The sequence below is a fragment of the Pinus tabuliformis genome, chromosome 8, assembly GCF_031772625.1.
Source record: "Pinus tabuliformis cultivar Carrire ecotype Pingquan chromosome 8, CPIR1, whole genome shotgun sequence".
NCBI lineage: Eukaryota > Viridiplantae > Streptophyta > Pinopsida > Pinales > Pinaceae > Pinus > Pinus tabuliformis.
This window is the reverse complement of record NC_142294.1, coordinates 391,407,632-391,433,292: the sequence shown is the minus strand read 5'-3', so window position 1 is coordinate 391,433,292 and position 25,661 is coordinate 391,407,632. Positions and strand designations below refer to the sequence as shown.

The following is a 25,661-nucleotide window of genomic DNA, read 5'->3' as shown; positions in this document are numbered from 1 at the left end:
CTTGCAGCAAAATATTGTTGTGCATTGGGTCAAAGTGTTGACCATTGCTTGGGTCAATTTGTGGGTTGCTTGTAGGAAGCCTTAGGAGTTGTTTGGAGGAGCCCACGTGGACTGTTGGGAGGCCTACTAAGCAGCCAAGGTGACTGTAGACACATTAGATCGAGAGGAAAGAGGACAGCAGCAAGGTATATTGCAGATGAACCCGTGTATGATGGATTGATGGTGTCCTAGGAGAGGACACATTGTTGGTGCCCGGATTTGTGCAATAGCTCCTTTATTGCAGAGCAAAGGGCAGATTGGTGAAGTTTGTGGGTAGTCTCGTGTAAGGGTCTCCTAGGTGTGGGGATGCCCTAACTAGGTGCAGATGCTACAGTGTGGACTTGGTCTCTTGTGGACTGTTGGAGGGCAGCGTGAGAGAAGACCAAGTGTGGACGAGATTGGGCACTTATGGTTTGCTGGAGGACAACATGATAGTGTCCAAGTTGGAGCCCGATGAGCAACACCTTGATGGACAAAGGTAGTTGTGAGAGAGGCAATTGTTGAGCTCAAGGGTTGACGAACCAGAGGAACAATTATGTAGCCCGAGACTTGTGTGTGGAGAAGGACTTCTACAGCAGATGATGGGCAGTCCTCCTAGCCCGTGTTCATTATGGGAGATGGACATCTTGCAGTGATAGGTGGCAGCCCTTCGTGCCCTATGTTGGTCTTCATCAGAGTAGCGCAAGAAGACCATAGTGGGCTAAAGTCCCTAAGTAGTTGAGGAGCAGCAGTGGGCAGATTAAGAGTTGTTCACGAGGTGTTGTGGCCTTGATGGACGAAGGCACAACTAGAGAGCATATTGGATAGCCAAGATTCAGTGACTAGATGGACCTGGAGCATTGATAGAGGCAGGAGTTGTAGATCGGGAGCCGCAAGACCGGGCAAGTATAGGGTACGACCAATGCAGTTGTGAGGAGCTCTAAATTAGCTAGACAATCAGAGTATCTTACTGACGGAAGATTGGTTGTCGATGGATTGACACCAAGCACCAGGTTTGTATCTTGTACTAAGGGCCATTATCGCTAGTGCGGGAGCCTTAGACTGTTGTATTATATGTTGTTAATATAACAAAGTTGGGTTGAAAAATTAAAAAGTTGCTTATGTTCTGTGCATGTGTGATTTACTGCTTTATATTTCCGCTATGCAAAGTAGTTTATTGTTGAGATTCTTGGTTTGGTAGCGTCGGTGATTTTAAGACTCTAACCTAGACCCAAGGTCGTGGAAATTCAACATAAAACCCTAACCTAAGGGTATATCAATTCTAATGTGAAATCCCTAGTCTACTTAGGGTTATTGAGGAAATCTAGAAAATATTATTCTTTTGATGTTTGGGGTTTTGATGGTAATGTCATGTTTGGAGTTTTAGTATCATTATGGAAACCCTAGTCCTTTAGGGTTGGATGGTAATGTGTTCCTAGACCTTTAGAGTTTTTGGAAATTTAGGGTTTGCTATGTTATGTATTGAAACTCTAGATCTTTAGGGTTTCATAAGATTTATAAGCAAGACCCCTATGTTAGCTAAGATGATGTCCTAGGAATGAAACCCTAGGTATATGTTTGTCTGTCTTATCAAAACCCTAGCCTAATCGAGATTGTTATATGTCTGACTTTAAATGTATTGATATTTGTGTCTTGGGTTTACCTAATGGATATTGTTGTGATATGCTTGTGCATGATTATGAAATCCTAGATATATGTGCTAACCAAAATTGTTGATGTTCATAAAGTTCTAGGGTTTGTAACTAAGCCCTAGTAGAAGTTTGATATTCTAGGATATGGCGATATTGTTTATGATAAAATCTAGGGTTTACAACAAACCCTAGTAGAAGTTGGTCATATCATTGAAACCTTAGATTGTGTTGTGATTGGTTTTGATTGTTGACATCTAAGGCTAAGTGTTTATAAAATGGAATCTAGGGTTTGCATTAAATCCTAGTAGAAGTCTAACATATTAATTCTAAAGTTGTTAGATGCATTGTAAGTGTACTTGTTTGAATTGCTTCTAGGGTTTGAAATATATTATAGTAGAGTATGTCATATCCCTGGAAGAAATATTGAGGCCCCAGATTGTTGAAGAATGTAACTAAGTTCAGTCTTCATAATTGTATGAGTCACAATGAAATGTACTTGTGAAAAAGAATTTTATTATTATTATTATGACTTATTAAAGCATGGGTTTCATGCTTGGGTCATCACGTTGTAAGTCAAAGTCCCCATTGAGGACTTCTAGGATTTATACTAAGTCATTAGAGTCATTGTACATTTAATGACACCCTTATTAGACTTTTGAATCATGTAAAAAGAATTAATATTGAGTTAAATAAGCTATTTGTCACCTCCACACCAAGTCGGCCTCAAACTGAGTAGTTCGACCTCACCAGAGGCCTATATATTGGAGCAGTTCAAATTCATTTGACTCACTCACTCTCTCTCACACAAGTTCGATATCCAGAAGAAAGAGTTGGAAAAGTGTGAAGTAGGAAAAGAAGGCTAAAAGGAGTGTGAAGTTGGAGAAGAAGAAAGAAAGGGTCAAGATCGAAATTTTGGGCTATCTATCTCTCTCTCGTGTGGATTCCTCTAAGTGATCAAAGTCTCTCTTGTAAGTTGAAGTTGTTGTTGTTGTTGTTGCTGCCAATTGTTGACTCGAAGTTGTTGCTACTAGGTCGAAGTTGTTGTTGAAGAGTTATCATCTGCAAGAAGGAAGAAAGGGTTGACTTGGTGTGGGGTAAGTTTATGTTTAGGCCAAGATTCTTGGATTATCTCAAGAAGTTATTAACGAAGAGTTGTCGACTAGGTTTTTCCCCTAGATAGGGGTTTTCCCTGGTTGTCCGCCTATATTTGGTGTTTGTGCTCTTTGTGTTATGGTTTTGGTAATTGCTTGATGGACTAAAAGATAAAAGAAAAACATAATCTAAGAAAGTCAGAAGTAATTATCTATATAAAGAAAATATTTATGCCTTTCTCATTTTATAACATGGTATCAAAGCTAAGGTGAAGAAGGAAAAAGGCAATTTGAGGATCTACTCAAAGGAGTCTAAGAAACCTTAAAAGGTTGAGCAAGAGATCATATAAGGAGATCTTATAAGGAAAGAAGCTTATTACCTTCAAGGGCAATGTCTAACACAATAGAGAGAACAAATTAGAAGGAGCATCAGATTACAGGTCATGGAAGAAAAGAATTGATCTCATTCTTGAAAAGAACAAAGTCCTTGATTAGATAAATCTATCCTCCTCATATCTTTGATTATTCTTGTGGAACCCTAAAAAGGTTCTTTGTAAAACCCTAACTTGAGGGTATGTTGATGATAATGTGTGAAACCCTAGCCTACTTAGAGTTACTAGTAAAGTCTAAGAAAATGTTATTCTTGATGTTTGAAGTTTTGATGATGTCATGTTTGGGGTTTTGGTATGGTCATGGAAACCCTAATCTTTTAGGGTTGGATGGTAATGTCTGAAATCCCAAACCTTTGAGGTTTCAGTAAATTAGGGTTTGTCATTTTATGTATTGAAACCCTAGATCGTTGGGGTTTGGTGGGGTGTATAGGCAAGACCCTTATTTTAGATAATGTCCTAGGAATGAAATCCTAGGTATATGTGTGTTTGTCTGAGAGAAACCCTAGTCTGATCAAGTTTGTTATATGTCTAACTTTAATATATTGATATTTGTGTCATTGGGTTTACCTGATATATGTTATGATATGCTTGTGCATGATGATGGAATCCTAGATATATGTGTTGACCTAATTGTTGATGGTCATAAGTCCTAGGGTTCGGAACTAAGTCGAAATTTGATACTCTAGGATGATAGCGTTCATGCATTCTAGGGTTTTGTAACTAAACCTTAGTAGAAGCTCAATTCTCTAATATATGATGACGGTGTGATAAACTGAGATTTATGAAAGATTGTTGAAATATGAAATTGAGTTGTGATTGGTTTTTGAAGCTTACTGTCTCATGTATGGAATCTAGGGTTTGCATTAAATCCTAGTAGAAGTCTAACATATGAATTAAAATTGTTGGATGCTTTGTAGAACTACATTTGTTTGAACTGCTTCTAGGGTTTGAAATATATTGTAGTAGGATATATCATATCTCTGGAAGAAATATTGAAGCCCTAGATATAATGAAGGTTGTTATCTTGATTGACGTGCTCGAAGACTTGATGATGGAATCTAGGGTTTATGACAAAACCCTAGCATGTAGTTGAAGTATAAAAGTATGTGTTTCTTGTTGTTCGTGAAACTAAGTAAGTTTAGGTATTTGATGTCTAATGTCTAATGCTTCCATTATTATATGATTCTAATATGGTTAACTTCATGCTTATATGGATTTGGTTGTACTTGCTATCTAAGTTGTGCAAGTACATAATCTTCAAGATGATGATGTTTGTAAGTAAAGTTGATTTGATAATCATAATGAAGAAATTTATATGAATGATGATGATCAAAAAGAATGGAAGCCATGAAAGATTCTCCGATGTTGTAGAAAAGAAGTTGATCTCTCTAAATTAAGAGGGAGCCCAGATAAAAGAAAGAAATATATCTCCTGAGTTGAGAGGGAGGGCATATTATAGTCATGATGGATACCATGAAGAAGAAATTAGAGAATGCATATTAAGATGTTGTTGAAAGAAGGAAAGTTGGATTTGGTCGCTATTTGTGAAGTAGGAAAGGAAGCTGAATAATTGAGGAAAACTTTGTTTGGAAAGCCTCGAAGTCCTACTGTGATGAATTGTGAGGCAGCATCAAGATGTCAGGAGACCCCGAAGGTTTGTGTTTACTCATGAGTATTTGAAAGGTTGTTACTAATTGGGGTCATAACTGTTCAGGTAAGACTCTCAAAATTTTGAAAAGGCATGCTTAAGGTTAGAGAAAATTGATATGTTGAGGCCTCGTGTGTGAGACACATTGCCTGGGAGGACATCAAGTTCGCACTATGTGTTGATGTCTAGATCCCAAAGTAGGGAGGGTGGCATTGGTCATAGAGCTCTGACCTCGGATATGCACCTAGATCCCTGGGTTGATGGTTAGCAAGTAAGCTTGATGGTACCTAGACTGGCTTAAAACTTTAGTCCATTTTAGTCTCATCCGGATAGATTTCCCTAGTCAAGAATCTAGTCTGTGGCACCATGAGTGCCTAAAACTGTTGAAGGACCTTGGATAGATTGCCCTGGTTAGGAATCTAGTCCATGCATTGTGGTGCCTAAACTCTTCATAGTTCATATGTTTTGAGATCTTCCATGTACTTGTATATGTAAGTATGAATACCTCCCTAGTTAAGAGGGAGTGTTGAAGAATGTAACAAGGTTCGGTCTTCATAATTGTATTTGAGTCACAATGAAATGTACTTATGAAAAAGAATTGTATTATTATTATTATGACTTATTAAAGCATGGGTTTCATGCTTGGGTCATCATGTTTTAGATGAAAGTCCCTACTGAGGACTTCTAGGATTTATACTAATTCATTAGAGTCATTATACATTTAATGAGACCCTTCTTGGGCTTTTGAATCATGTAAAAAGAATTAATATTGAGTCAAATAAGCTATTTGTCACCTCCACACCAAGTCAGCCTCAAACTGAGTAATTCGACCTCACCAGAAGCCTATATATTGTAGCAGTTTGAATGCATTTGACTCACTCGCTCTCTCTCACAAAGGTTCAAAATCCAAAAGGAAGAGTTGGAAAAGTGTGAAGTAGGAAAAGAAGGCTAAAAGGAGTGCAAAGTTGGAAAAGAAGAAAGAAAGGATCAAGATCGAAATTTTGGGGTATCTATCTCTCTCTCGTGTGGATTCTTCTAAGAGATCGAAGTCTCTCTTGTCAAGTCGAAGTTGTTGTTGCTGCCAGTTGTTGGGTCAAAGTTGTTGCTGCAACTTGTCGCTGCTAGGTCGAAGTTGTTGCTGCAAGTTGTCGCTGCTAGGTCGGAGTTGTTGTTGAAAGGTTATCATCTGCAAGGAGGAAAGGGCTGACTTGGTGTGGAGGAAGTCTGTGTCTAGGTCAAGAATCTTGGATTATCTCACGAAGTTATTAAGGAAGAGTTGTTGACTGGGTTTTTCCCCTAGATAGGGGTTTTTCCCTTTTTGTCTACCTATATCTGGTGTTTGTGATCTTTGTGCTATTGTTTTGGTAATTGCATGACGAACTAAAAGATAAAAGAAAAACATAAAGATAAGAAAGTCACAAGTAATTATCTATATAAAGAAAACCTTTCTGCCTTTCTGATTTTCTAACACAGATATAATGAGACTAATATCTTGTTTGAGTTACTGATGTGATCTAGCAGTTATAACCTAACCGGAGCAAGAATTTGAAGTATAAAAGTATGTGTCTCTTGTTAACCTAACCAAGTTTATGTATTTGATGTCTAAAGTCCAATGCTTCCATTATTATATGATTTTGATATAGTTAAGTTCTTGCTTCTATATATGTATCTGGTTGTACTTGCTATCTAAGTTATGCAGGTACATAATCTTCAAGATGATGAAGATATTCGTAAATAAAGTTGATTTGGTTGATAAGCATCATGAAAGAAGTTATATGAATGACGATGATCAAGATAAGAAGGATGGAAGCCATGAAAGATTCTCTGATGTCATAGAAAGAAGTTAAACTCCCCCAGTTGAGAGGGAGGGCATACTATAGTCATGATGGATACAATGAAGAAGAAAACTGGAGAATGCATATTGAGGTGTTGCTAAAAGACAGAAAGCAGGGTTTGGTTGTTGCATGTGAAGCAGGAAAGGAAGCTATATGATTGAGGAATCTTCTGTCGAGATTTGTTCGGGAAGCCTTTGTGATAAATTGTGAAGCAGCATCAGATGTCTGAAGACCCCGAAGGTTTGTGTTTACTCATGAGCATTTGAAAAGTTGTTACTAATTGGGGTTGTGACAGTTAATGTAAATCTCTCGAAGTTTTTGAAAAGCATGCCTGAGGTTAGAGAGATTTGATGTGTCGAGGCATTGAGTGTGTAAAATGCCTGGGAGGACATCTAGTCGGCATATGTGTTGATGTCTAGTTCCCAAAGTAGTAGGGAGGGTGGCATTGGTCATAGAGCTCTAACCTTGCATTACGCACCTAGTTCCCTAGGTTGATGGTTAGCAAGTAAGCCTAATGGTACCTAGAGAGGTTGAAAGCTTTAGTCCATCATAATCCCACCCGGATAGATTGCCTTAGTTAGGAATCTAGTTCGAGGCACCATAAGTCACTAAACTCTTCATGGTTCATGCGTTTTGAGATCTATGGATTTCATGCTTAGCTCATCATGTTTTAGGTCAAAGTCTCTATCGAGGACTTTTAGGATTTATTCTAAGTCACTAGAGTCATTTCCCATCTAAAGAGACCCTTCTTGGACTTTTGAAGGAAGAGACAATTACAAAATAAGAGTCTATAGGAACCAAGATCTCCTTCCAAGAAGTGGCAACCACATTGGCCAAGAAACAACTCTTGAAATCTAAAAATTACAAGTGCACAAAGGCCCACGGCCAAGCTAATTTGCTTCTATCCAAGATTGCCCATGGCCTCCCTAAAGTTGATCCTCAAGTGCTCTTGGGGTCCTACAACAAATAGTTAGAGTTTCAAACTTTAGCTTCCTCAATCCTATCAACACAAAAGGTGAGCATAGTCCCTAAATAGATCTAAATTCTCTGCAAAAACTCACACTCAAATTTAGTGTAAAACAAAGAGGAAAGTTAGCAAATATAATCTACAAATATTCTAAAAAATTTAGACTAAGGAATTGGAGCAAAACTCCAATTCTTGCGTAATTTTCAACATGCTCTTCAATAGCGAAATAAAATCGTTATTAGCACAAGAAATCGAGACAAATGATTTTAATTGAAATTGGATTTTGAAACACAAGCTAAAAGCCAAGGATCCCTACAACACAAAATCGTAAGATGAGGCCTTGGGAGATGACAAATGTGGGTTCTTCAATGAACTTGCTCAAGAGTGAGATGATTCCTCCAAGAATTTCCCCACTTGAGGCTTGATCTAAGAGATGTCTCTACATAACTTCGAATAAACATTAGATCCACATGGGTTAAAAGAAATGCAATGATAAAAAGATCTTAGAGATTTACTGGAAAATCAACTAAAACTTTATCTAGAGCAAACTCTCAAAAACCAAATGTCAATGTGAGATAGTTGCACATTAACAAATCTATAAAAGCATAATGGAAACTAATGAACACAATAGCATAAGCAGAAAATGAAACACAATGATTAAGATATTACCTTGCTCAAGAAGAATAACACCTCATATGTGAAACCCCAAAGTCTTTTATTGCAATAGAACATAAGTGTACATGAGAGTAGTGATTCCCCAAGCACAATAGCTCGTTTTCAATTGATACAGATGAGAGCTCAAGGCTCCATTATATAGAACTATGGGAGCAAATCCCAATGACCAATGTAATGACAAATGGTCGAGATTGACAATCCCAAAGCAAAGTTTAGTTTCCAAGTGGCAGTGTTATTGTGAAGTGGCAGCAAGCCAATCCCTTAGCTATAGCAGCGTATTTCCTAAGTGAGGATCAACGTATCCCCTTGTTGGCCATGTGTAGAAAGGACTACAAACAAAGGGGGACAAGTCTCTTAAATAACTTACGTAAATTCTTAGTCAACATTCCAGCAAACTAATGAGTAAACCATCCTCTCTGTATCCTCCAAATCAGGCCTGTGTGGACTGTGGTTCACTGCTCTTAATTGGCTGGGTTGATTTCTCATGACTATTGTGTAACAAATGCAAGATAATGTGGGGGACAAGACCTGCCCCATGTGGCATTATTGTCCCCATCTAAACTGAATTTAAATCAGCCTATAAATGATGCCAAATAATATTGCGTTGACTGATATGAACTCTGACTAGACTTGGCAGCCAACGTATGATGCCATGAAGTGGGGACAAGACCTGCCCCATGTGGCATTATTGTCCCCCTTTAAACCTTTAAAGTGCCTTTTAACTTTTAATTTTCACATGCCCTTTATTAACTTCACACTTTAATCTCTTCATATTAAATCAAAGTTGAAACTTTTACCATATGTATATCTTATTAGCTCAACGTAGGCCCCTTAGACTCAAATTGGAACCTTGAATTTTTTACTTGAACTTGTTGTACCATATGTGGTGGCCCCCACATGCTTGCCACATCACGTTTGACTCTCCACATAATTTTCATGTCAAAATTCAACTTATTTTGACTTTGGAAAAATTTCTAAATTTTTCCAATTATTCATTTTTTGAAATTTTTTCCTCATTTTTGCTATTGTTATTAGGAAAATTGATTTTTGAGGGATTATAACTCATTTTTTGACCCTCAAAGTGGGTCCTAAGATAATGTTGGGTCTCTGAGGATGAATTTTGAGTAGGCACACACCCCAAACATTTCCCAAGGCTACTTATTTAAATCATTAAATAGAAAATAATTAAAAAATCTTGTTTTGTGGGAAATTTTTAATTATTAAAAAAATCCTACTTAGACCTAGCCAAATTCCATGAAATTTTTAGTGTGATCTAGTATGGTAATATAAATCGACTCTAGATACTAAAATGTGTTAGGGACTCAACCTTCAAACCGTCACCTAGGCTATGGGGCAAAAAGTGAGTGAAAAAACCCAAAAAAGTATCCACCTCTAGAAAAGAAGGGATAATTAACCAGATAAAAAAAAACACTCCAAGGTGTACTCGTTTGTTGATCGAATCCCAACATCCTAGGCCTGTTACAGACTCAAAAACTCATCATTACTAGTATCACTTATTATAATTCCCCACAAGGTGTGGAATCTAGGTACAAAAAAGATGATGAGAAGATAACAGTAGAGTTAAAAAACTCTGTTGACTGATGATATCTGATGGTACAAGTGTCTTATGGATCATCCTTGGGCATGGAGTCTTTCATTTAATCATCACGTGCCACTCCAATGGTCAACACAGTCTTTAGAGTAGGTTGTGGGATGGAAGCCAACAGGAAGCAAGCAGAGGCTTGATTAACGATACCTCCCTCTGTGTTCCAACCACACTGTGCCTCCGGTGTTGCAGAGATTATGGCTCTAACCACTGCAAGGTCACTGTGTTAACCACTAAAAAGGTATCGAATCCCTCAAACTAGGTGAGAGAGGGTTGTCCTAGGAGTCTATCAACCAAGCTTATGCTTGTAGATAAATTATTAATGCAAATTAACCCTAGAATGCTTATGCAGAGATGATGAGTGAAATTCTCAAGTAATATTGCTTAAGGTTTAAGTACTTAAGTTATGATATTCTTTAAAGACAAGAGTACTTGTAAATCAAAATGCAATCTTAATACCAAGAAAGTGCCAATTAACTTAGTGTCAATGTCAAATCCACAAGATGCTAATTACTCAAGATAGTCAATCAATGATTATGCTCTTAGACAATGCCAATAAGATGCCAATCTTTAAGATAAACAATAAGATTACCAAAGCTTCTTAGGACCACAAATTTAGAGCACTTATTCAATCAATGCTTCAACCACAATGTCAATTACATCTTATGCCAAAGTGACTTAGCTTATCAATGAGATTAGAAGATAGATGTTTTGAGTGATTTTAGTGCCAAGTTAACAAATTCTCAAATGTTCAAGATCACAAATTGCTCAATTATACATATTTAGGATAAGTTACTCCAATTCCAATTAGATTATAGGCAATGAAACAAAACGTAACTTTAAAGTTAAGTGCAAAAATCAATGAGCTTCAAAGTTTATGAACAAACTTACAAGAGATAAGCAAATGTTAGTGTTCTCATTCAACTCTACCAATGTCACAAACTGTACTTGAAATACTTTATCAAATCATCAAATTGCAACTTAATGTAAGCGGTACTTTTCACAATGAAGCAATAATTGAATGTTATGACAACAATAAGTAAAATTACTTTAGATGCCAAATTCAAGGTGCATATGTTTGCCCAATATAAGAAAGAGAAACCCAACTATCAAATCAACTTTGCCAACTCAATAATTTAGATGTATTAGCCTTCCTAAGATGCAATTTTCCACTGTTATATCAGACTTGTTATGCAGAGATAACAGTCACCAATACTTGTGAATTTATGCCAAATGAAGAATGCACAACTCATGCAATTAACTCCTTAATGTGTCAAGCAACTTATGAATAGATTTTAGGCTAAATTAATTGAGAATTTACCACTGTTATGAATTAGTTTACTTGCTGAAACAAAACAGTGAGTTAAGAAGGGTTAAAAGATCAAATCCTTAGGCTTTAGGCCTTGAAGATCACCTCCCAACTTTGCCCAAAATTTTCCAATGATGATGCCACCTGAAAACACAAATTTCTGAGTCAATTTCTCTGCAAAACCACCAAGTATTCAGCACACAAAAATGAACTTACCCACAGATATGGAAGAGAGGTCAAACTAGGGCCAAGGAGGGCCAAAGGAAAGGGAAGAAAGGCCTGAATAGGCCCACGACAATCCTATAAGGTTGTCGTCTAGCTCAAGGAAGGGGCTGAAAGGCCCTATAGGGTTGTGGCTGCCCTAAAAAGGGAGGTCGAGGCCTAAATTAGGTCTACGGCTATACCGCTAGGCCACAAGGAGGGAGCCGAAGGGGAGGTGAAGGCAGCGGAGGCAGGACAGAGGGCAAAAGAGGGAGACAGAGGGCTGGACAGAGAAGAACAGGAGGGTCGAGGACAAGGGAAGGAGGGCCGAGGAGTAGGGGAGGCCGACAAGGCTTTCCTCCAAGGGAAAGAGGGCAAGACGAGGCCCTTAAGGGCTACGTCCAGCCTCCAAGAGGCTAAAAAATATGACGCAGGCCCTTAAAAGGTTGACGTTGGCCAAGAGGAGGTTGAAGTTGGCCTAGGAGAGGATGGCTCCGACCCCGGGAGGCTTGAAACTTGAAACCCCAGCTCTGAAAAATTTTATTTGCTTTAGATCTGAATTGTACTGCAAATTCTTCAATGGCTAGCCCTGCAAAAAAAATTAGAGGCTAGATCTTACCCTCAAGGGCCTAGATCTAACTCTATTCCAACGCTTCTTGCTTGATCACACCTGCAAAAATAAATTCAGAAATGCCCAAAATCCCAATATATACAAAAATTCTCAAAACCCCAATTAGAAAAAATAAATTACAAAATTATTTACAAATGTACAAATATACAAGGGTTTTGAACAATGTTGCACGAAACGGGGATGTTTTTTGGAAGCGGGGATGCGGAAGCATCATTTTCCAAAAATCTAGGAAGCGAAGTTACTAGTATGTAGTATGTACATCAATGATTAATTATTCAAGCATCAACAATCTATATTCTAGCAATTACAAACATACATCAAATTTTTAAGCATATTATAAAACATAAAACATTAAGCATATTATAAAACATAAAACATAGAGCATATTATGATTTATCTAAAAAGTGAGCAACTGTCAACATTTGTCATGTCCAAAATTCAAATAATAATGTTTACAAAATAAGTCACTTGGTCACCGCCAAGCCAAAAAGGTTCAAATTCACAAGCCTACAAGTCTAATGATTAATCTATGACAAAAGTAGTAAATTGTGAATATATCTACTAATCTCTCATCCTTCCACCACGAAGAGAACGTGGAGGCGAGCCTCCATGTGGTGGCAATGAAGAAGATGGCGCCTGTGGAAGTTGTGGCACTGAAACTGATGAAGACGAACCCCCTGCTGTTGGTGTTGAACCATGGAACCTAGGAACCAAGGGACCAGATGGGGGTGGCATCTCAACACAATCATCAGTTGGAAATAATACTGAGAGGGGGGGGTGAATCAGTATTATCAAGCCAAATATTCCTTTTTAAAATTCAGAGGATATACGCTACTTCAGTTAGTAAAACCTGCGTATATACGCAACTATGTAGAAGGAAACCCGCGTATACAATGCAAACTTATGATTTACTTTATCTTTCAGATGTTGATTATTAATCTGTGTATCTGAGTGAAATAGACAGTAACCAGACCAGTAAAACAGAACAAAAGACAGTCACACACAAGAACACAAGATATAAGGTGGAAACCCAATGTGGGTGAAAACCACCTGCTGCAATTCGTCTCTATCTTTCTTTAATTAGAAACTTCCTTTTACAATGTACTGGTGCAATCCTTTACCAGTATGCAGGCTACAACCTGTAGAGAGCTACAACCCTCTCTCGTTTTCCAGCTTCTCCTGGAAGGGAGCTACAACCCCCTTAGCTCTTGTACTAGCCAAGATACTAGTACGTAGGTGCTGGCCTACTAAAGGCTACAACCTTCTCTTTCTTCCAGGGACCACGTTTCATAAATTTTCAGACTGGATGCATGAACATCAATCAATCATCAAGTATATCTGCATCAAACAATCTCATTTTCCCCAATTAGCACTGAATCAAGTAAACACTTCTCTGACAGCTGTACCCAGAACACAGTAACAGTAACCACACACCAAATTCTGAACCCAGACTACTGCAGCAATAAACAGAGGCAGCTAGATCATAATTTAAAAGATATATGCTACTTCAACAACCTGAAACCTGCGTGCATACGCCCCTGTGATTGGACCAACCTGCGTATACGCCATTTTCATTCACTGAACCAGCGTGTATACGCTCTTTCACTTTACTGAACCTGCGTACAGATTTATAAAGAATAATTCATTCTTTCAAATATTCAGACACTAATTAACCTAGATTGTCAGATTTATAGATCAAGCATGCGCCTCATATAACAGATCAAAATCATACAAAGATACTATTATTCAAGCTTAAAGATTATGACCCATCAATAGAACTTATCCTTCTTTATGCGCTAAGGTTCCTCCTTCATTCAGATCAAGATCTGCACCATAACCCCAATCACAAATATTTCAGATCTAGCACTTATTAGATATTCAATTCATTTAGATTGATTGCCTTGCCAAATGATCTCCTTTCTCTTTTATAGTCTTAGGCCTTTCACAATACCACGGTCCAAAACCATAATAACACAATACCATGAACCCAATACTTGGGGTCAACACTTTTGGATGCAATACCACGGACCAAAACCATAGGATCAAAAACTGTCGGACTAATACCATGAGCCAACCATGAAAGTGCGTGAACTTTTCTCTATATGAAAGAAACTTTTCTCTGCATGAAAGTGCGTGAACTTTTCTCTACATGAAAGAAACTTTTCTCTGCATGAAAGTGCGTGAACTTTTCTCTACATGAAAGAACCTTTTATCTTCATGAAAGTGCGTGAACTTTTCTCTACATGAAAGAATCTTTTATCTTCATGAAAGTGCGTGAACTTTGTTGCACTATAATTTATCATCTGAGATGAGTGGGTTGCCATCAAGTACAACATATGTATCATAATGCCAACATCATCATCATCCTGGAATCGCTCAAAAAATTCATACAAAAAAAAACATGGAGGAAGCTCACGATCCGTACTCTTCATACTCTGAATCTTGACGCTTCATACGGCCAAAGCGCCATCCGAAACGCTTCCCCCACGCATCCGTACAGATCGCGGATCGGGGTTTTGATCCGGAGTGGGGGACGTTTCCTGCAACACTGGTTTTGAAATAAATTTTGAGAAATAAACCTTTTTAGAAATTTTTTGATAAATGGCTAAGTGTATTTCTAAGAATTAATGCAAGCTACAGCTTTAGCAAAATTAAATAAACCATATAAATATTCAGAGTCCAAACAAGGTCAGTCTACGTCCACAATTTCTAAACTTGGAGCCCAAGGACTGGGAAACCTGCAAACACTATATAATTTCTTCAAAAAAACTTGTTAGACATATGGCGAATCAGATCACTTAAGATAAACCCAAAATCTACCAATAGAATGATCTTATCCCCATCTAATGAAAAAACAAACTTTAAAAAATATTTGAGCACAATATAGGAATGCTCATACCGAGCACATGCCACAAATTAGTAGACAATAAACACTATGAACTGCACCCCAAAGTCTTTATTATGATTCAAATAATGTTCCCAGCAGGACAATAGCGTAACATCAGTTTTTCTGCATAATTTCCTTAGCCAAACATCTAATGGCTTAAGACTCAAATGACTCCTAATTTATAGATAAACCCTCCAAGTGGAAAAATAACAGCTAGTTGGCTTGATCCTCGTCAAAATAATCTCAGTCGTCGATAAATCATTGATCAACATTTAATCTCTGTCGTTGAAATAATTACTTTTGAGGAATTTTCGAATTTCTCATTTAACCTAATTTTTATTAGGTCAAAATTAATTATTTTGAGCTAATTTTCTCAAAATTTTGACTTTGACTTAACCACCAAAGTCCAAGGGTCCAATTTTTCATGAAATTTCCAATATTCCCTTGGTGGGGAACCTCCAAAATTAATTCCTCTGAGACCCACGAATTTTTCCACTTATAGAATTTAATTTCTCTAAACATTTAATTTTGACTTACATTAATTAAATTAGAGGCTTAGGATTTTAATTTATTTTTGCCAGAAAATTTAATTAATTGACACTTGAGGGGATTAATAATTTTTTCCACCCTCTAATATTTTAGCCATGGTGTCTAAGTATCAGGGACCATGCACTAAAATATTTTTTAAATAAGAGTTTTACAATTCAACCCTTAAAGGGGGAACACCCGTTCGGTATAGACCCTAAAGAGTCATAATACATACCCAATTCTGCGACACAATATGACCTAGTAGACGAAGTGATTTGTAATAAAATAATTTAGCCAATTAGCTTAAATTATTCCCAAACTACTTTTACATACGACTCGACCAAAACACTAGGACTCACCTAAGACTTTGACGAAGAATTCCACCCTAACTTTTGGGGTGAGGTTTGAGGGAAAAACTCTGCCGACCATCCGTGTTTAGAAACACAAATGAGTCAGTGAGACGTAAAACCTCCTAGGATGAAATTTTTGCCAAAATAATATGCTTACCTAGGTTGTTACATAAACAAACAGTCTTACTAGCATCATTTACATTATAAATTTGTCGAATGGGTTTACAATGACTCAATACACTGATGGTTGATGATCCGACTCTTTGAAAAAAAATTGGCATATTTGTTTCCTTGGAACTTTGACAAAAGTGTGAAATAGTGCCAAAAGAAAATTATTTCCAAAGAACTTGAAGACCCAATCTTGCAACAGAATGAGATTTTAATAAAGGTTCAACAAATTGACCCTTAGCATTAAAAATGCTACAAAAGCAACATCCTACTGTCGCATGTATAATAATCTTTCGACAATCTGAAGTCGTCGAAGATTTCAAGGGTCAAACTATATTTATTTTTTTAAATGGGTGTCGACTTTTTTTTCCAATGTGAAATTATTTGTGGCCTAATTACATTTTTTGAAGGCCAAAAACAATTCTTATTAAAAAGGGCGGACAGTTAAAAATATTTTAAGGGGTCGACTCTTTGTAAATATCGGAAAAAAATCATAAGTGGAGCCTCGAAATATTAATTGTGGAAGGCCGTGTTAATTTTTCCATTGTAAGCCCGAGGTTATTGAAGAAAATTGTATTTCCAGGGGTTTGAATTAGGCTACGCATAGTTTCATAGGGGCCAATATTTTTGAAAGTCAAAATTACATTGAGGCCAAATTATTTTTCATTGTCGTGGATTTTCCAGAGTTGAAGATTTAATTCTAAGGTTCCCATGACGAAATACATCAAGGTTTTTTTTTTGCAGATTGAAGGACGAATACATTCTAATCCTTAGCGTAAATATTTCCACAAAGTGGCCAAATCTACAAAAGTAACGAATTGCATAGACAGAGGATTTGATCTCATCGTTCTCCAAGGTTTGATTCTTAGACTTCGTGAGGATGAGAATTTCTTGTTGAGCCGAACTTCATTGTCTAGTTTGAAGCATGCATTTGTGAAGCCAAGTCAAGTTCCAATCGTGGGTCGAGCCCGTTTCTTGGATAAGCAAATTAAATTCACAGCCAAAACAAGAGGGGGCTGAAAATATTATCTTAGAAATGCGCATTTTTTAAGGACATTTGCACAAGTCGAGATGAGAGGAAGTCGAGCTATATATCTCCCTGTAACCACTTAAATGAGGGTCGAGACTTCTCTTCAGAAGGATTGAGGTTATATATTGTGCTCAGTGAGTCGACTTATCAATGGCAGAGTTGTTGTCTTGATTGGGCTCACATTTTAGAAGGGACCACACATTTCTTAGATTCTAGCTGAGAGTGTTGCACTTAAAAAGGGCTGTGTAAGAATGATGAGCCATTACGAGAGGAAGACTGAAGTTAATTGTTGGTGTCTATCAGAATTTGCTGGCAAGATTTGGTGAATATCTCAGGCCAACTGATCAGCTATAACAGTGCAATTGGCATAAGCATTGTATGGAGCCTGCACACGAATTGATTTCCTAAATAAAGGAACTGCGTTAAATGCTTTTGCAGTCAGCTGGTATGCATCAATTTTGCAGTTGTGCGTAGCATTTTCGCTGTAGACAATGTGAATTGTCAAGCTGGCTAGTGTATGTAGGCCAGTTGTCTTCCCCTTGCGCAGAAGAGAACAAAGAAGTTGGACGTTATCAAACCAATTCTTGTCATGTACCTGCCCATGCATGATTGTGAATCGAGAGGCTAAATTCACCAGAATTAGAGACAAAGTTGGAGTGTTTGCACAGTAGCTTGCATTAAGCAATCATGGATCGCTGAAGGTTGCAAGTTGAAGTGACAGAGGACGTGTCAGCGGGAATGTGGAGCCAAATCATAACTCAGGAGTGCAAGAACAACGATTCTCAGCTGAGGGATCACGCTGACACCATATCATTCGAGGAGCTTTACTACTCTCATAGTGTATTCAAATTCCAATATCCAGGGATGTGGCTAGTCTTTGAACATACCAGATCCATCAAATTTTCACAGTATCATATGTTATTACTTATATTGCCCCAATCTTTTGCATGGGACAAAGTATTCTTATGTGAACAACCACCTTTAAAACCCAGAAAAAGACAACATCACTAGTCATTTGTGACCGATTTGTTGATATAGAGCCAAGTACTCAGAGTTCCCAGGGGCTTAATTAAATATCATAGATGCCCATTTTTGTCATGGTTATGTATTTATGGTTTGATGTTGCCGAGTCTTTGTCATTAGAAATGTTGATCGGTCTGAGATATATTGTTGTCAGTACTCTGTCACCAACTTTGTAAAAGGTTGAGAGTGTGATATATGTTGTTAATTTCTTGTGCATTCTCATGTGTTGATGTCAAGCCATATAAGAAGTCTTGTAAGGTCAAGGTATTTGACCGAGAAAGTATGTTGCTAGTATGGTTGAGGAGAGTATGTTGCTAGAGAGTCCATAGCTATTATTACTATTATATTATCTCCCTAGCCTTGTATTTTCATGTTTATTGTTGGTTGATTGTAGTTGAACTACCATTATTATTATTTCCATATATGTTGTTGAACGATGGAGTACTTGAAGCACCTCTTAAATCAACACAGCAATACATCAATGGGTTGCAATCTAGACCAAAGACCAAAACAAAACAGCAGACCCTTCTCAAAAGGGGTCTATGCCATTCTTCAAAAAGGTCAACCAAGAGATCTGCAGGAAGAGCCAAAGATTACACACAGAATCCTTACACTTAGAACAAATTTGAAAAAGATGAGGGTCACAGTGAAAGTCCTTTTCAAACTGGATGCACTGTTGTCCGAAGTGAACCAATTAGAGGGGAAGAAACAAATTTGGGCTCTAAAACCAGCTATGCTTGCTCTCATACAACACAAGTTCTTCAAGGAACCTTGTGAAGGGGTTAAACTTCCAATTGCATCTTGTCTCAGTAACATCATGAGACTAACTGCCCTTATAGCTCCTTACAATGATGATGTCATGAGAAGAGTTTTCAGATTGATAGTAGAGACCTTTCAAGACTTGGATAACACCGTGGGTCTTACCTTTGGAAAAAAGCTTCAGATTTTGGAAGATATGGCCAAGCTCCGAACCTATGACATCATGTTTGGTCTAGAGTGTGATGACCTGATTTTCTAAATGTTCCAATACTTCTACAGCATTAAGAAACATCATCTAGACACGGTCAAAGCACACATGCAGTCCATCTTGTCTTCAGTCAAGGGAGACCATGATGCCATCTGCAAGAAGTCACAATCTAATTTGTTGGCCATTTGGAGAAAGGAACAAATGGTCTCGCCCGCTGCTTATGAGCTAGCCGAAAGGTTGGTTGAGCAAAACACTAGATTGTTCCGGAGACAATTGACCAAGGAGGCACTGCTCAAGATTGGTGGACTATGTAGCAAGAATGAGTTAAGGAGGAAGGGCCTTTGCTTCACCTGCAGGGAACCTTGGGGTCTTGACCACTCATGCATGATTGACACAAAGGAGATGGCAAAGGTAGATCAGTAGGACGTTCCTTTTGACTTTTCAGATGAGGATTCTTCTTTCATAGTTGAGTCCATGGGTTCTTACGTGGATACCTCTGAGTATGAGCAGTCATGTGGATTTGTTGGCAGCAATCCGGATACGCATCCATGTGAGATGGAGGAGTATGTTGAGCAGCAAATTATCCAGGGAGCAAAGTTGCGAGATGAGCTTCTAGAGATTGAGCATGGAGAACGCATAGAGGAGCATGGGTCAAATGAGGAGGAGGAAATGCCTAGTGTGCGTGGCGGGCCATTTTTGGAGGGTCGGCTCATGGCTCATGTTGAGCCCATGTTGGGGGAGGATGAGCAGTAGCCCTTTGGGGCAACCATTGATGAGGAGCAGGCAGATGTACAGATAGCCACCAGGGAGGTAGTAAGTCATCAAAAGGCGTTGGGACCTGGCAGGGCAGTTTTGCAAGTGAGGAGTGGACCGGTGGAGCATGGAGTTTCCAGTCAAATGAGGGAGACTCTTTTGGAGATAGTGGTGCACCCATCTTTGGGTCTACCCATTGACGAGGTGCAGGTGGATGCAGTGGCAACTAGCCAAGCTGTAGTATTCCCAAACAGCAACCCCCTCTAGGAGTACATAGACAAGGCGTGCAGCACGGGTTACCCACTTATAAAGAGAGAGGCAGGGATTCCTAGACATATTTGGTTGATTGTTTGGACAAAGCTGCATAAGTTGAGCATGGTGCAGCGCAATGGACTTGTACCATACACAGGTACACATGCATTCGATCCTTCCCACGGCATGGATTGGCGGGAGATCCTATTGGTGGCACGATATTCTCAGTCGGGGGCATAATGCAGCAAGGACCCTTAGACATGAGGAGTACTACATGCCCCAATTGGCGGTGGGAAGTAGGCCAACAACTTTCCAGCACTTCAGGCTTGCATCTACATAGTGAGACTGACCTTGGCCTATGCCAAGGGCTGGACTGGAGAGAGGTGACGAGTTGATACGCGGTTAATAGAGCAGCATTCATAGCCAGAGCTATAGCACAACAGGGGCCACAGAGCATTGATGCATGTTCTTTGTGGCATTAGGATCCTAGAGGATTTGTTGATGACAGGTCTAGTCAGAGATTGGTCTGGGATCCGAGCATTGAAGGGTCCACTCATGGTGGGTTGACACAGAGGCATTGCATCACCTAGTGGTTCGTATGGGATCTGGGCATTGGGTCTCAATTGCATTGGGCAACCAGATTAGTCCACAGGTTTGCATTGCTTGAGGGCGGGCAATCTTGGGGCGGGAGGATTTGTGATGTTCCTTTCGTCATGACACGATTAGGATGGACTTTCAGGGTTAGAGGCAGACAAGTCACAGGTGGAGGTTTACTTCATCATCAGGCCTAGGGGCTTTTGGAAATGTTTCATGGGGTTTTGAGGAGTTTCTATGGGATCTAATGGCATTCACTTAGCGTATTCCATCATTTGCACATCTTGCATTTCGTTCCGTTGCATTCTGGCAACTTTTGAAAAACAGGGTTATTATTGGGCCTAACTCAATTAATTATGCTTAAGGTGGCATTCTAAGAGGAATACTTGATGGAACACCTTAGTGTAATAGCTCGTTGGAACCGGAATGAGAAGATCTACAGGATGGGATGGTTAGAAGTGATTTTCAATGACTTGAGGAGGCATGGTGGCCGATTTACCTTTTTTCCACATTTAAAAAAAAAAAATATATATATATATATATAGATATATTTTAATTGAAATTAAAAGAGAGAAAAGTGCTCAATGATTAAAATAATAATAAAATTAAGGGTATTGGAGGGGTCATCAAATTTATAAAAAAAGGAGGAGGAGGCCATTAGAGGACATCTTGGATTTGATATTTCTTCTTGTATGAGAGGTTGAGAACCCGGTTCTCTACTTCATTGGTAGCCCTAGGACGAAAACCCTTAGGTGATTCAGTGAGATTGGGCGAGTACCCATCTCCCCTTGGTGAATTCATCCAGAATTCACAAGAGAGCTCAACAGTGACATTTCAATTCAATTTTGGGAGGGTCAGCACAACATTGGAGCAGATTCTTGAGGCCAGTTTTCCATCTCAGCTATTTTATTGTATCAGCATGTAAACCCCAGTTTCTATTATAATAAAAGTTGAGATTATTTCTGCTTATCATCTTATTGATTGCATGCACTTTGTTTGTTATATTTTACATGCCAATCTTTTGTTAATTGAATGTTAATTTTATGGAGAAATTTTGGTTGAGTTAGGTTTCTGCAAAATTAGCAAAATATCTTGTTTGGGATATTACATTGTGGATTTTGGCCTCTTTAGAAGAGCTCAACTTGGCCTTTGTACTTCACCACTTGTGGAAATGTGATCTTTTATGGAGCTTTTGCTATTGGAGACTAGTTTGTGTATTGGAGACATCTTTTTGGGATTGAAAGAAAGCTTTTTCTTGTAATATTTGTGAGTATTTATTGCATATCTTTTATGGTTTTACATGTAATGAAATATTGCTATGATTTTCTATTGTTCCTTATCTAAATGCATATTTTTTTTGGAAAATCTTGGTGAATTATTGCATGTTAAGTCTATTTTCCTTGAAATCCCTAGAATATCTCCTAGAGAGCTTTTCTTTTAGTTAATTTTCCCCTCATAAAAAGATAAATAGGGTTTGAATGTTAAAACTAGGGTTTTCCCCTTTAATCCATGCATGAATTTGATATCTCTAAAGTTTAGGCCCTAAGACTCCATCACCCAAGTAGGGAAAGGCATTGGGATCCTAGTGATGATCAAAACTCATTAAAACTTCTACCTTTTCTCATTTTCTTACTCTTTCGACGCTTTAAGACAAGTTGTTGGGGCTAGGGCAAGTGTCGAATTCAGCTAGGGCTTGAGGAATCACAACATTGGAACTGTTTTGGCTGGTTTTCTCCTAGATTGAGCTCACACACTCAAATCTAATTTGTTTCATGGTGAAAATTGCCTCATTAGGGCTAAAACCATCAACCCTATGCAATTTAGTGCCCTAATAAACCCTAGCTTTATACAAGGCTTCAACTTAGGGCTTGTTTGAAGGCTTACCATCTCCTATTGTTGATAATATCTTTAAGTAAACCTTTTCTTTTTGTTTGCATGCCTAGATATACCTTTGTCAAACTACTTCTTGAAACCTTGGGTATAAAGCACTCTTTCTAGGCTTTGGTTGTGGTATGCTATTCCTTTATTAAAGAGTTGTGCCCTAATCCATAGAAGAAGTACCATGCTTAGTCATTCACATACAACACCTTGAACCAATTGACTTAAAATTTTGGAACATCCTTTAGTTGATAAACTGGGAAGCCTCTCGTGCGGTGAAATTCCACTAGAGTAGGAGGTGGAGTGCTAAGTTGACACTGGAAACCACCTCATTGTTGTATCTTAGTCTGGCTCTTGCCTTGAAAAGCCTCTCAGAAGACCAGCTAGATATTGAGGCGACAGTAAGGTAGAGGAAGAATCAGTGTCTCATTTGTTTGTTTCATGTTCTTTTGCATCACAATTTTAGCATGAAGATATGATGAATCTGAATTGTCCTAGGTAGTGGATTTTTTGTCCTTTGGAACTCTGCTTATGGAACTGATTAAGAAATCCATTTTTAAAATAGTTGAAAGAGCCTCCTTGCTATGTAATATGGAGAATTTGGTTGCATAGGAATCAGGTTCTTTTGGATGTGCAAAATGGAAATGTGAGGATGGTAGCTCACAAAGTCCAGGTTGATTTTCTTGAGAGAGTAAAAGAGTCAACTTGTCAAACAGTTAGATTACGATTAGCCCCAGTCTTCAATCATATGATGGCATCGAGTTTTTTTGATAGCACAAGTCAGGGGATTCCAAGTCAATCTGGAGCCGGTATGGTTTTATTTCTGTCTGAAAAACACTATTTCTACTTGAAGCTAGAAACAGGTTACGGTTAAAACACACATGCTGAATTGATTTCCTTTGGGCTCTCTTGTTTTTTGTAAAATAAAGCGGAATTCGACAAATACAGATCATGGGAGATTCAAAAGTTGTTATTGATTGGTTTTGTGGTCAAAATCTTTTAAATAGCTGGCTTTTGTAGCCTTGGCAGAGAGTCAGAGACATTTACGAGATCTATGAAGACATTATTATTAACCAACTTACAGGATTTATAACCAGAAAGTGGACTTTTTGTCAAAGGAGGCTCTTGGTTTGGATGATGGTCTTCTGTTATCCACAGAATTTCTTGAAGGGTAACCCCTCCCAGAGGTCTCTCGGATGATATATTGAAACCAGTTGATAGAAGTCATGTTTTTATGTCAATGTTTCTTATGGTATGTTTATGATATAGACAGTTGGGGTTTAATTCTGTAGGTTTATGTTTTAACTTTTGGGTAGATGAACAGTTCAAGCAATATTTTGTTATTTGTATTTAGCATAGGCATGATCTTCCCAGCATACGATCTTGCCTGGTCCTCCAGGGATGCTCCCAGCTCTCAGGCCTCTTTATGTATAATTTGATTGATATGAATAGCAATTATACTCTTTTTTTCTTGGGAAAAATAGGAAGGAGTTGTTTTGAAGTTAATGTTTATTTATAGAATGGATGTAATATTACTTGTGCTTTAAATTCATTTCCTAATTTTGATTTGAAATTAGTGTTTTTTTCATTGAAAACCAAAAAGCAAGAAAAGGAAGAGCTAGAATCAAAATCTAGAACCCTTTCCTATTAAAAGCTATCGATTTAACAAGATCCCCTTATTTTAGTTGGTCAATTTTGCGGGTATAACATTCAAAAAAATTGTGATATTTTGTAGGGAAATTATTTCACTTGCCTTGGTGAACAAGCACTTATCCTATAATATGTGCATAACTACAGAAAAGGATAAATGAAGTGAACGAAAAGAAATTCCAATTTAATTCATTCCACAGATAACTATTACCTGTGTATCCAGAAATAGAGAACCATTGCAAAATACCCCATTGGTCTTTGTCTTCTGCAAAATGTGTTAACTTGGGTCCATAAACTTGCCTCCACTTTTCTGAAAGCAAAAACTTGTATTAGAAATTTAATCTACAAAGACAAACAGTCACCAAGTGTCATCATCCCTATACCTAAAGACATGACATTAATTGGAAGGAACATGCAAGGAAATGTAACATATCATGGCTAAGTAAAATGCATGGCAAAAACGAATACCTGCAAAATCAGAGCATGGCCTTGCTATATGCCACTATGTCATGTCAAAAGTATTAATTAAAATACACAAAATACAAGTGTATAAAACAAAGCCCTCTAAAAACATTCCAACATCTGCCTTTGTCTTCCATCTTCGCTCAACGTTAACATATCTACATGTTGGATAATAATGAATCACTACTTGTAATATTTTTTTTTTTTAGATCCATTGTACCTCAATTAGTTAATATGAATTGGTGAAATTTGATCAGTGAAGAATTCCATCTTATTGGCAGATATTATTTTGAAGACTTGGTCAGAGGTGATCCTTAGCATAAGCTTTGATCACTCTTATCTTCCAACAAGTATGCATGCACATCGAACCAAAGTGGTTGACGCACAAGGTATGCTTTGTGAATAGAGTGAAGGTTTTATAAGGTATACAACATACCTAAGTGTTCCACGCATTATCTATGATCATTTGATTTCTATTATAGTTTGTTGTGCTTGTCTCAGTTTTGTATGCATACAAAACTAGCACTTCATATCATAGAAGCCCCTCAAATAATAAAATAATGGGCAAACCACAAGCAAGGTCACAAGCCAACTCATCCCATTTGTCCATGTTCATTCTCATACCACATCTCAAAAACTTTACAAAAAATTTCATTTTCTAACTTCTTTCCTACTACAAAATACCTTCCTTAAACTAACTATAGGGAAAAACTTGCATACAAACGAATAACGATTGCAAGTGGGAACATCGCTATTAGAACTAGACTAGAACTGACAAAATTGGCTGGTCCAACCAGTTCCAAGCCCATACTAGTCCGATTTAGGGTTCCAGACCAAGAATGGCTAGTACCATATCAAAACAGTTGATTCCGTACAATGAAGCTAGGGACCACTGAAACTAAAAAGTTGTTGAAGGATCCAATGTGAGTGCAAAACTCATATCAAATATTAGGAATTGGGAATTTGGAACCCTAACCCTAATCTTTTTATAAATATATATTGAAAAATTAAAAAGAATTTGAAAGCAAAATATCACAAGCCTTTCCAAAACAAGCAGTCATGGATCCCATTTGTCATCTTCATTCTCATACCAC

At 37.9% G+C, this 25,661-nt stretch overlaps 1 protein-coding gene across 1 annotated transcript in view; it reads right to left on the bottom strand.

Moving 5' to 3' along the window:
• LOC149235739 (Tetratricopeptide repeat (TPR)-like superfamily protein) overlaps nucleotides 1-25,661 on the bottom strand; it is a 448,879-nt gene that overhangs the window by 395,806 nt on the left and 27,412 nt on the right. Inside the window, exon 2 of the mRNA XM_089372185.1 lies at nucleotides 24,317-24,415. Coding sequence (XP_089228311.1) covers nucleotides 24,317-24,415 — 99 coding nt within the window. The remainder of the gene's footprint in view (nucleotides 1-24,316; nucleotides 24,416-25,661) is intronic.